The sequence below is a fragment of the Mastigoproctus giganteus genome, chromosome 10, assembly GCF_048544385.1.
Source record: "Mastigoproctus giganteus isolate SK-2022 chromosome 10, ASM4854438v1, whole genome shotgun sequence".
NCBI lineage: Eukaryota > Metazoa > Arthropoda > Arachnida > Uropygi > Thelyphonidae > Mastigoproctus > Mastigoproctus giganteus.
This window is the reverse complement of record NC_143584.1, coordinates 78,726,383-78,739,697: the sequence shown is the minus strand read 5'-3', so window position 1 is coordinate 78,739,697 and position 13,315 is coordinate 78,726,383. Positions and strand designations below refer to the sequence as shown.

Here is a 13,315-nt window from a genome sequence, read left to right as displayed (position 1 = left end):
TATACAATCTTGTAGCTTCTCAAATGTCTTGTACTCTCAGGACAGTTAAGAAGCTACAAGGGTTTAAAGATAGGGAATGGAAGGAGGGGTCAAGACCTCTTCTGCCTAAACTTCATTTTGCTAGAAAAAGTTAGTAATCAAAGAACGCAATAATGATGCTGTAATTAAGTTTGAAAATCCTGTCAAAAATTACTGATTTTTTTGAACCCTGCAGTATATAGTTAAGGAATTATGGCTAGGTTTAAGTTGCATTTGGCGCCTCTGTAGCCAGGTGGGCAGGAGCAGCAGTGCGTAGCACAAGCTTCTTGATTAGACCGGGGTTCAATCCCATGCCCACCAAATACGGAGAATGCGGATAGGTCAGGGAATGACCACCGCATATCCCCGGAGCAATATGGCCTTAGCTGCTAATGCTCCTAAAAAAAAAACCAAATAAATAATAAATAACAAGTTGCATTCTAGCAAAATTATAAATTAATTAGTAGTTGATTTATAGATATTGTTTTTATCAGCAAATTCAAATTCATATGTGCTATATGAATTTGACACACACACACACATACACACAATAAAAAAAAAAAATTACCTGTGTAATATATTCTTGTGGGGAGATGCTAAAAGTAGGCAAATCAGCAGTTAAAGCAGCACCAGAAGATGATGTACACCAGACCTAGAAACCCCAGAATACATAAATCTAAATTTAAAAATCATTACATAAGAAATAACTTATTGCAGCTTTTACATAACAAGTCCTTCTTTTAACATATATTTATAACCACCAAATACGGAGGATGCGGAAAGGTCAGGGAATGACCATCGCATATCCTGGAGCAATATGGCCTTAGTTGCTAATGCTCCTAAAAACCAAACAAATAAAACAAATATATTTATAGGTTTTGCCTAAAATAATTAAAATTTGTCTTAACTACCTTTTGGTGTAGAGGATATGCCATAAAAGTGTTACCACAGTTTCACACACATTCATATGAAGGGATATTTAATGTAAGCAAGTGGAACTTGATGCATTTTATAAACTACAGATGGAGTCTCAATGTAGAATGCACAGTGAAAAGAATGTCAAATAGGTGTCAAAGAGATTTCAACAGGCATTAGTGAAGTGTGCAATAAGGCGAGAAATCTATAATCAGTTAATCATGTGTCATCATGCCTTGGTGGTGTTCAGTTTATTTAGACAATGAACACTGAATGATGGTTACTACAGAAACTGGCATGTGGAATGCTAGTGTTGGAAATGGCACATGATTTGCAAGTACAGCAACTAGGACAAGCATATTCACATATTCGGCTGACAAGATTTTGTAGTCAGATAAAAAAAACAAAAAAAACATTTAAACTAATGTTTGAATTTTTAAAATGACATAAAATGGCTGTATAAAATGACAAAACTGTGTACAGTAATGCCCCGAAGTTACACGATGGGTGGGTCCGACAAAAATCGCTTAAGTCGAATTCGCGTAAGTCGGGGTACAACTTTGCATATAAATACATATAAAGTTTGTTTAATTGGGATTAGTGAAGTGTGGACTTCACTAATCCCAATTAATCCCACTAATCCCATGGACTAACAAAAACACTAGTTTAGAAGAAAAATATTTAATAAAATTTCAGTTATTTATACATATTAATACAAAATATGTATTAAAAAATAAATTAAAAATTAAAAAAGTTACGTAAAAAAGTTATTTCGATGTCGATGGTTTCATAAAATCTAACAAATTCGTCTGACGACACAGTGCCTTCTTTTTTTTCACACAGATTTCTTCGTAGAAAGCTAATAATTTTTTTATTCCTTGCTTTGTAGCTATAACGCATTCTTCGTTGGAGTCTATGTCGTTGGAGTCTTGACATCGATGGTTCAACTGTTGATGATCCTGCTCAGATAGCAAACAAACTGAATGAGTATTTTGCATCTACATTCACACATGAAGAATTATTAAGGTTTGAAAATGGCAGAAGGTTATCAAATTTTAGCAAGGTACTTAATGATTTTGTAATAACTGAGAGCAAAGTGGAAGAGAAATTGTTGAAGTTAAACGTAAGAAAAGCACCTGGGGTGGATGGGATCTATCCAGTTATATTAAAGGAGGTGGCAAAGCAACTAAGCAAACCCTTAGCCATAATTATGAGAGCATCCTTGGACTCAAGGGAGGTTCCCATGGACTGGAGATGTGCAAATGTATCCCCAATTCACAAAGGGGGATCGAAAGGTGACACGAGTAATTACAGACCAGTTAGTTTAACTTCTGTTCCGGGTAAAATAATGGAATCACTGGTTAAAGATGCATTGCACGATCATCTAGACAAGACTGCAGCAATATAATTCAGACACAGCATGGGTTTGTTAAGGGAAAGTCTTGTCTGACAAATTTGATAGGATATTATGATGTGGTTACAAAGGAACTGGATGCAAAAAATAATTTTGATATCATATATTTGGATTTCAGGAAAGTTTTTGACACTGTTGCGAATGGAAGACTATTGTACAAATTGGAGCAGAATGGTATTAAGGGTAAGTTGCTACAATGAATAAAAGGATGGTTAAGTGCGAGAAGACAGAGGGTGGTAATCAATGGGTGCTGCTCTTCTTGAACTAATGTTATTAGTGGAGTCCCACAGGGTTCGGTGTTAGGTCCACTGTTGTTTTGTATATTTATCAATGATATTGATGAAGGTATATCAGGCTTAATGTCGAAGTTTGTAGATGATACAAAGGTTGGCAGGGTTGTTAATGACAGTAATGGCAGTGTGCTACTGCAACAGGATCTAGATAATTTGGGCAGATGGGCCAAGAAGTGGCAACTGAAGTTTAACCTTGACAAATGTAAAGTACTGCATATGGGTAGAAGTAACCCCAGAGAAACGTACCAACTGTGTGGTACTACACTTAAGGTGGTAGAAAATGAAAAAGACCTGGGAGTAATTGTGCAGGCAGATATGAAGTTTTCTGAGCAATCCAGACAGGCTGCCAGGGCAGGTCATGGGGTTTTGTCAATGATATATAGGAATTTTGCTAGCAGGGAAAAGGAGGTGATTATCCCTCTGTATAAGGCAATGGTCAGGCCGCGCCTTGAGCACTGCGTACAGGTCTAGGAAGGATATAGATTTACTTGAGCGTGTACAGAGAAGGGCAACAAGATTGGTGAGGGGAATGAAGGGATCCTCTTACCACGAGAGGCTTAAGTTCTGCAAATTGCAGCGGCTGGAGACTAGGCACCTGCGCAGTGATCTGATTGAGGTATATATAAGACCTTGAATGGGTTCAGCACGCTGAATTCTGATGGGATCCTTCCACTTGTTCAGATTACGAATCTAAAGGGTCATAAATTCAAATTAAGAAAGGACAGATATAGAATAGATGTGCGGAAATTTGCCTTTAGCCAGCAGGTGGTTAATTGCTGGAACAAACTTCCATCTGTCGTTGTGGAAGTTGATAGGCTGAATAAATTTAAGGAGGAACTGGACAGGCATTTGGAGGGAATGGTGCGATTTTTTTTTTTTTTTTTTTTGGCTGATGCTGCATAAGCTCATACATTTGCTTTCTTGCATCACATGCCACTACTACTACTACTATGTGTTCTAATATTTTTAAGCCCTTTTCAATTGAGCTGAGACCTTCTGTCAAACTTGCAATTGTCATGTGCTTTTCTGGTGGAACTGGGTCTGAAGTGTCGGATACTTCAGTGACGTTTTGCTCACGCATCTCTATGAGCTCATTCATTTTTAGCTCCTAACTATGTGAATCTAACAGCTTGTTGACATCATCACCATTGACTTTCGAATCTAATTGCCTGGCAAGATTAACAACTTCTTCTATCACATGAGCGACATGATCAGTTTCTGGCGTTGTTTTCGTCTCGTTTTTGAAAAAAAAATGGACAAAGTTTCTTCTAGACACCATTCAATGTTTTTTTGTGAATTTCATCCCAAGATTCTTCAATGATTCTTACGGCATCTAAAACATTGAATTGTTTCCAAAAGTCTTTAACAGATATCTCACTATTTTGTCTCATAGTTTGTGTTTGGAGGCAAAAACACAACTTTCACACGTGGGCCGAAATTAATTAGGGTGGCAGGAGGGTGGCCGGGTGCACTGTCAATAAGAAGCATCACTTTAAATGGAATCTGTTTAGACTTGCAATAACTTTCGACTTTGTGTATGAAGTGGTGACCAAACCAGTCCTCAAAAACGGAAGCTGTCACCCAAGCTTTATGATTTGATTTCCAAATCACTGGTAAGCTAATTTTAGATATACACCAAACGAAAAAATCAAGAACTGCGTAACTCTGAGTTCGTGTAAGTCGGGATAGTGTAAGTTGGAGTATTACTATATTACTACTGCTAATCCTCAACACTCATAAAGAGGTGCAGATTTGGTAGCAGTTACAGTGGGAGTTATAATTAATACACCTGGTAAACTTCCTTATGACAAAATGAATGGAAATTCAGACATTCGTTCCTACATAGTAACAATTCCATTACATCATCTTTCTGTATATTGGTTCATTAATTCCTTAACTGAATAATTCATTTTAATTTGACGTGCAATAAATGTCATATGCCATATATACAGTAAACTCTCGATTTTCCGGGATAGATGGTAAAAAACAAATCCCGGATAATCAATTTCCCGGTTAATCCAAAAATACAAAAGTCCCCGACATACGTAAGAGATATGTTCCAGGACTTCTTGCTTCGTCAAGTTTTACGTAACTCGGGAATTGCTAATAACATATTGCTACTATATTATTATTGACAAATTTGAATTTTGCGCGATACTTGTTAATGCTTGGCCATTTTGATTCATCCTTATTATAATTATTCCTTAGAGATTTAACAGATGCATCGTTTTCCAACTTTTGAATAATTTCAAGTTTTTGTTTAACTGAAAACGCAACTCTTTTGAGTTTACCCATCATTTTCACGATTTCTAAACACAAAAAACAAAAAAAAAAAATTTAATATAAAAAAAAATTCCGACATCCCTGACATAAATAACGAAACAAAATTTCTCCTTTTGTGCTGCAATGGAACACAACAATCGACAGGACGCACTAAAACAAACTAAATATTTGGTCTCTCTTTTTTCTTATTTTCTTCTTTTTTTTGAGCAGCGGGTGTGAAGACTGCGGGGATTGCAAGATAATAGGCACACTAATCTCCCAATGACGACTTATAATGTCGCTTGTCACTTATTTACAACTTGCAAAATATCTGTTTATACCTATTCTAGTTATTACTTGAATTTTTTTTATTTCTGGTTGATTTTTTTTTTTATAATTTGCAGTCTCCCGGTTAATCCGATCCCGGTTAATCGAGAATCTGCTGCATATAGATACCGAATATGTATATAAACATAACAGTACACAGTGGGCCATAAGGCCAATAACTTAAAAAGACTAAAATAGCCTGTGTAGGTCTACAATGCCATACCCTGGAAATAAACATATAATTAGTAATAATATATAATTATATAATACAATAATGATTATGTAGCTAATTATTGATATATAGATACATTGAAAGGAACTTTTTCTAGGGCTAACCCCTTTCAATATATCCCACCAATAATTAACAGAGCTATCTGCTGTTTAACAAAGTCCAATTAATAAACATAAACATGAAGGCTAATTTGGTTATAATTTAAATTTAACAGAAAACAGGCAAGATAACAGTTATCCCGACAGAAAACTTCGAAATGAATATATAGAATATAGAAAACAGAGCGCCAACCATAATTTTCAATTTCAGTTGTGGTAATTTTATTTGATTTATATTTATGCAAAAGAAAGCTTCTGCTGGCATAAGGTTTGGTTGGTTTGGTTTTTTTTTTAGGAGTATTAGCAACTAAGGCCATATTGCTCCGGGAATATGCGGTGGTCATTCCCTGACCTTTCTGCATCTTCCGTATTTGGTGATCACGGGCTCGAACCCTGGTCTAATCAAGAAGCGTGTGCTACGCACTGCTGCTCCTGCCCACCTGGCTACGGAGGCAGTGCTGACATATGGAGAAAGGAAGTAGCGATAAGTATATTCAAGGGAAATTGAGGTACTATTACTATACTTATCCCTACTTCCTTTCTCTTTATGTCAGCAGAAGCTTTCTTTTGCATAAATATAAATCAAATAAAATTACCACAACTGAAATTGAAAATTATGGTTGGCCCTCTTATTTTCTATATTCTATATATTCACTTCGAAGTTATCCGTCAGGCTAACTGTTACCTTGCCTGTTTATTAGCCTCATACATTCTTCTTCTTCTCATGGCAGAGAAGAAGAAGAATGTATGGGATGCATATAAAGTATCAGGAGACACAGAAGCCTATGGCAAGTATAAACTAGTCTGTAATCAAGTCACAAAGGAGGTTAGGCAGGTGAAGATAGATTACGAGAAATCCTTGGCAAACGATGCAAAGCAAAACATCAAAGAGTTCTTTACTTATTAAAACTCTAGAAGGAAAGGGATGAATCAGATTGGACCACATAACATAGATGGGTTGACTATTGATGATCATGCTCAGGTAGCTGACAAACTGAATGAGTATTTTGCATCTAAATTCACACATGAGGAGTCATTCAACGAGGGGAGTGCCAGAAGTTTATCAAACACTAACAGGAAGCTAAGTGATTTTGTACTAAACTGAGAGCAAAGTGGAGGAGAAATTGTTCAAGTTAAACACAAGTAATCCACCTGGGGTGGACAGGATCTATCCAGTTATATTAAAGGAGGCAGCAAAGGAAGTAAGCAAACCCTTAGCCATAATTATGAGAGGTTCCTTGGACTCAGGTGAGGTCCCCATGGACTGGAGGTGTGCAAATGTATCCCCAATTCACAGAGGGTGTTCAAAAATTGACACAAGTAACTACAGACCTGTTAGTTTAACTTGTGTTCCGGGGAAAATAATGGAATCACTTGGTTAAAGAAGCATTGCAGGATCATCTAGAGAAGACTGCAATAATAGTTAAGACACAGTATGGGTTTGTTAAAGGGAGGTCTTGTCTGACCAATTTGATTGGATACTATGATGTGGGCACATAGGAACTGAATGCCAAAAATAATTTTGATATCATATACTTGGATTTCAGGAAAGTTTTAACACTGTTGCGCATGGAACACTGAGTTCCCTAGGGTTCGGTGTTGGGCCCATTGTTGTTTTGTATATTTATCAATGATATTGATGGAGGTATATCAGGTTTAATGTCCAAGTTTTTGGTTGATACAAAGGTTGGCAGGGTTGTTAATGACAGTATGCTACTCCAAGACAGTATGCTACTCCAACTGGATCTATATAAGTTTGGAAAATGGGCTGAGAAGTGGCAACTGAAGTTTAACATTAACAAATGCAAAGTACTGCATATGGGTAGCGATAGCTGAAGAGAAATGTACCAACTCTGTGGTACTACACTCAGGGAAGTGGAAAGTGAAAAAAACCTGGGGGTAATTGTGCAGTCAAATATGAAGTTCGCTGAGCAGTGTAGACGGGCAGACAGGGCAGGTCAAGGAGTCTTGTCAATGATATATAGGAATTTTGCTAGCAGGGACAGGGAGGTGATTATCCTGTTATACAAGGCAATGGTCAGGCCACACCTAGAGTACTGTGTACTAGTCTGGAGGCCTCATTTTAGGAAGGATTTAGAGTTGCTAGAACAAGTACAAAGAAGGTCAACCAGGTTGGTGAGGGGAACAAAGGGATGCTCTTACCAAGAAAGGCTTAAGTTCTGCAAATTGCAGCACCTGGAGAGTAGGCACCTGCGAGGTGATTTGATTGAGGTGTATAAAGCTTTGAATGGGTTGAGCAAGCTGAATGCTGATGGGATTCTTCCTCTTGCTCAGACTAAGAACCTAAGGGGCACAGTTTCAAATTTGCAGATGTGCAGAAATTTGCTTTTAGCCAAGGGGTAGTCGATTGGTGGAACAGGCATCCATCTATTTGTTGTGGAAGCTAATAGCCTAAATAAATTTAAGGCTGAGCTGGAGAGGCATTTGGAATGAATGGAGGAGTGAAATGGGAGCGGTTTTTTTTTTTTTTTTTTTTTTTGGCTGATGCTGCATAAGCTTGCTTTCTTGCATCATATGCCTCTACTAATGCTAATTCTAATTAGACTCGTGATAGAGAAGAAAATGCATACGATGTATACAAATTATCACATGACACAGAAGCCTCTATGGTAGATGTATGCTAGTCCGCAATCAATTCACAAAGTAGGTTAGGGAAGTGAAGGCAGATTATGAGAAATCTTTGGCAAAGGATGCAAAGAAAAACAGTATGGCTTCTTTACTTATGAAACTAGAAAGAATGGGATGAATCAGATTGGTCCACTTGAGATTGATGGTTCGACTGACGATGATCTTGCTCAGGTAGCTGATAAAGTGAATAAGTATTTTGCATCTACTTTCACACATGAGTAATTTTCTAGTGATGTAGAAGCCAGAAATTGATCAAACTCTAACAGGGAGGTAAATTACTTTGTTATAACTAAGAGGAAAGTGTAGGAGAAATTGCTGCAGTTAAACATAACAAAGGCACCTATGGTGGATGGGTTCTATCCAATTATATTAAGGAAGGCAGCAGAGGAAGTAAGTGAACCCTTAGTTATGAGAGTATCCTTGAATTCAGGGGAGGTCCCTATGGACTGGAGAAGTGTGAATGTATCCCCAATTCAAAAAGGGGATCAAAGAGTCACACAAATAATTATAGACCCGTTACTTGTTTTCTCTCTCTCTCTCTCTCTCTCTCTCTCTCAGGGTAATTCAGAATTTTTTGTTTTTGGCTGGTGCATCATAAGCCTCAGGCTTCCTTGCACCATATGGCTAATAATAATAATAATTTGAAATTGTCTGCAATTCTGCCCAGACATGATACGATAGGACGGAGTATATGATGAGAGCCTTGTCAATCAATAAGGCCCTGGAGTGATTGTGTAAGGCTCATGGAGTAGAATTTTTCTCAGCCTGGTCTGTGCTTGTTAATAGGAGAGACTGCCTCTACAAGGAAGGAATACACTTAAATAGAAAGGGTGCAAGAATATTTGCTGATGCTATTGAGGCAGTATTAGGTTAGTCGGAAAACTGCTAGCTTGTGGGGAAACACAGACTAATAGATTCAGAGACTGCTGGAAGCCATCACAGAACAAGTAAATACATGAGCTGTGTTAGGATAGCTAAGAATAAGAACAGGTGCATGTATACATGCATGTACACTAATGCTAAAGATATTAGTTTAGTAAATAAATTTGAGGTGTTGGTCACAAAATCAAAGGCAGATATTGTTGGGATATCAGAGACATGGGGTCACACAGATATAAAGAATGTAGAATTGGAATTTGGGGAGTACAATATGTACAGAAAGGATAGACAGGATAGGAAGGGGGGAGGAGTTATGCTATTAGTTAAGAAACACATAAAATCTAAGGAAGTGCAGTGTTGAGTCAGTTTGGTGTGACATAAGCACTGGGAAAGCAAAATTGAGAGTAGGAGTATGTTGTAGTCCTGACTCTGATGAGTATAATGAACAACTATACAGAGAAATACAGTGGGCCGGTAAATCAGACTGTCTTATAATGGGGGATTTTAATTTCCCACATATTGACTGGAACTTGTGGATTGGTCACTCACACATTAGCAGTGGTATTGTTGATTTATTGGATGATTGTTTTCTATAGCAGAATGTTTGCTAGGCAAACAGAGGGAGTAATACTTTTGATCTGATTATCAGTAGTGATTCTTCATGCATTAAGAATCTGCAGATAAAGGAACCACTAAGTGGCAGTGATCACAGTGTGCTGATGTGGGATTTACTCAAAGAGGTAACTACCATCCATCAGGGGTAAAGAGAAAGGTTTTTAAAGATGATATCTGCTCTACAGTGTCATTCATTTTTGCCCTGGGCAGACATATCCTGATCCTGTTACTGTTGTTGTTGTTATTTGATTTTTAGGAGCATTAGCAACTAAGGCCATATTGCTCAGGGAATATGCGGTGGTCATTCCCTGACCTTTCCGCATCCTCCGTATTTGGTGGTGACGGGCTCGAATCCCGGTCTAATCAAGAAGTGTGTGCTACGCACTGCTGCTCCTTCCCACCTGGCTACGGAGGAGTCCCTGATCCTGTTACACCTATCCTTTTTGCACAATATATTCTCTGTTTCTCTGACAATAGAGTCACCAACAACAGCTTGTCCCTGTGGAACCAGTGCATTCTGCCTTGGTTTGTTGTTTTGTTTGTTATTTGGTTTTTAGGAGCATTAGCAACTAAGGCCATATTGCTTCGGGATATGCGGTGGTCATTCCCTGACCTTTCCACATCCTCCGTATTCGGTGGTGACGGGCTGGAACCCTGGTCATTCTGCCTTGGAGATTGCAGCTGTGTTGCCTGATGTTCAAGTGCAAGCTCTGGTGTTGATGTGGGCAGCTGAGAGCTTGATGGGCCCTCAATTTAAATCCTTCAAGGGCATCTACCCTGTTCTTCAAGCTGTCATAAAGGCCCATAACAATACTGAGTTGGTGCCTGATTGCCTCACACTCCTTACATCAAGCACACACAAAGATATTCCCCTTGACAATTTCATGTCCCTATCCCAATATCTCCACAAACATCAAACAAGCAGTACATTTCAAAAGGCTGTGATTCCGAGGATAACCGCACCCCGCCTCAGCTCTCCTCTGAGCCACAGCACTCCCACTACCTTGAGCCTTTTGCTTTCCTGCTCCGGTGTAAGGCATGATTTTGATTCAATTTCAATACAATTAAAAATATAACGCTAAACTTATACCCCAATGCAGTAATAACACTATATATATATATATCTTTCAGCATTGAGTTTTATCTCCTACCAAGTTATGTTATATGAATTTTGTATCTACTATCAAGTTTAAGTTATATGTATTAAGTTGAAACTTGACCTTCTCCAGTTCAATATTCCTAGCAACGAGGTAATTTTCTTTGGTGATTTCAATGTTCACAACTCCAGCTGGCTTCCATTTTCTAGTCACATGGACCTGGCTGGTTGGGATGCTGAGGCTTTTGCAATTATAATGACCTCACACAGATTGCTCATTTACCGATCAGAATACTAGGCAGTGCTAACCGTGCAGCCATCATGCTTGATCTTTTTCTCACAAACAACCCTTCTAAGTACACAGTTGAGGTGAATGATTCTCTAGGCACCTCATCACATTTTGGTGATGCTCTTCTCAAATGGAGCCTTTCTCTTGTGGCCACTCTTCTCAACCTTGTGTTGTTTGGCATTACAAGAATTCAAAATGGGATGATCCACGAGATTTATTTTCTTCTTTTCCTTGGTCAGATTACTGTGTCAACGTTTGCTCAGATCGTATCAGGAAATTATTCTTGTACAGATGGAATCCGTTATTCCTCTCTCCACCTTAAAATCTCATCATTTATCTAACCCTTGGTTTTCCAATAAATGTGCCAAGGTTGTTCAAGATAAGAATGTTGCTTATCACAATTGGCTTGTATCCAAATCTCCAGGTTCATTTTCTGCCTACACCAAAGTATACAAGAATTGTAGAGTAGTTATTAATCAGTCCAAACTAGGTTTTGCACAGGCTAAGAGTAGAAAACTTGCTTCTTGCACAAATAGTAGTCAAGCATTCTGTCTCTTGCTAAAGTTATTGGCTGCTACTCTTGCCCATCTCTATTCCCACCTCAGTCAGAACCAGATGGTTCTTTTGCCATTACTTTCTTATTCCAAAGATGTTTTCCCTTCTGCTTAGAAATTTGTCACAGCCAGTTCCTAAAAAGGGTGACAAAACCCTCCCATTCAATTATTGTCCCATTGCACTATCTATCTAAAGTAATTGAGAAATTAATTAACTCTTAAACTATCTAGAAACTTTTCATCTGATCAACGATTGTCAGTATGGATTCCATTAGTGTCGATCCACTGGTGATATTCTGGCTTATGTTACCCATTTATGATGAAATTCAATGGAAATGTTTTGTGAAACCAAGCATTGGCTCTTGACAGTTCAAAGGCTTTTGATTGCATTTGGCATAAAGGCCATCTAAATAAGCTTCCATCGTATGGTTCGTAAACTGTGTTTTGTAATTGAGTATCCAGTTCTTTCTCTGACTGCTCACTGTATTCTGATCTCCACTAATGCTGATCTCTTCCTCTTGTATATTAATTGCATTCTTCCATTCATTGGAAATCCTATTCATAGTTTTGATGATGATAGCACATTACATTCCACTTTCCGATTTGAGAAAACTTGGCCTGCACCTTCAACTTCTTGAATATCTACTACCAATTCCTTAAATGATGATTTCCGGGTAATTCTCAAGTGGAGCAAAGATAACTTGGTTGATTTCAATCCTTCTAAAACTGAATCCAGTCTTATACCTTGCAAAAAAGGATTTGTCTACTCCTATGTTTATTTTCGACGATACTCTGATTTCTAGGCAAGGTCATATACCTCTACTGAGGTATTACCCTGACTTCTAATATCTCCTGGTATACGCACATTACAAATATTGCTTCTCTGCATCTAAAAAACCAGATATTCTTTTTCACTTACTTTTTTTCCAACCAGCTGTTCACTCTATACAAATCGCAACCCTGTTCTACTACGAAATAGTGTTCCTACTTCTGGCACGGTGACCCCAAACCCCTCTCAGGCTTCTAGTCTCCATTCAAAAGAGGGCAGTTAGGTTAATTAACGACTCCTCTCTAACAGACTCTCTCTCTACCCTTTGTCTGATAGATGTTCAGTTTCTCCTGCATGCCTTTTCTATAAATACTAACAATGGGCACTGTTCTTCTGAATTGGTTTCTAAAATTCCTGCTTTCTCTTCCAAAGCAGTCCGAACATGTGCCACAACCAATCAACATCCATTTACTGTCCAACTTTAAACTCAGAGAACCGAATTTTCTTCTTTTCAATTTATACATTCAACTTCTGTTTTCTGGAACAACCTTCCTTCATAAATATTTCTTGCAAATTACAACCTAGAGATATTCAAGTCTAATGTCAACAAGTATCTTCTTTCATCTTATACTATAGGTTCTAATGCCTCTCTATAGGTTCTAATACTTCTCATTTTTGGGATTTTCTCAAAAAAAAAAAATATTCATGCTCCAAAAAGTACCATTGAGCACTGATTTTGTACAAACAAACTGTGGTAATGTACTGCCTCTTCATTAAGCTTCCCTTGTCATCAGTCAATCTGCTGAACCCCAAGTATTTTTAGAATTTGAATCCAAACACAGAATGAGCTTCTCTCCCACTAAGCGATGCAACAATTCATATATGTTTCAATTTCCACCCCATGT

The 13,315-nt window shown here is 38.0% G+C and overlaps 1 protein-coding gene across 1 annotated transcript in view; it reads right to left on the bottom strand.

The window, feature by feature from the left end:
* Positions 1-13,315, bottom strand: part of Cog7 (conserved oligomeric Golgi complex subunit 7) — a 335,222-nt gene that overhangs the window by 42,543 nt on the left and 279,364 nt on the right. Inside the window, exon 21 of the mRNA XM_090382401.1 lies at positions 587-670. Coding sequence (XP_090238527.1) covers positions 587-670 — 84 coding nt within the window. The remainder of the gene's footprint in view (positions 1-586; positions 671-13,315) is intronic.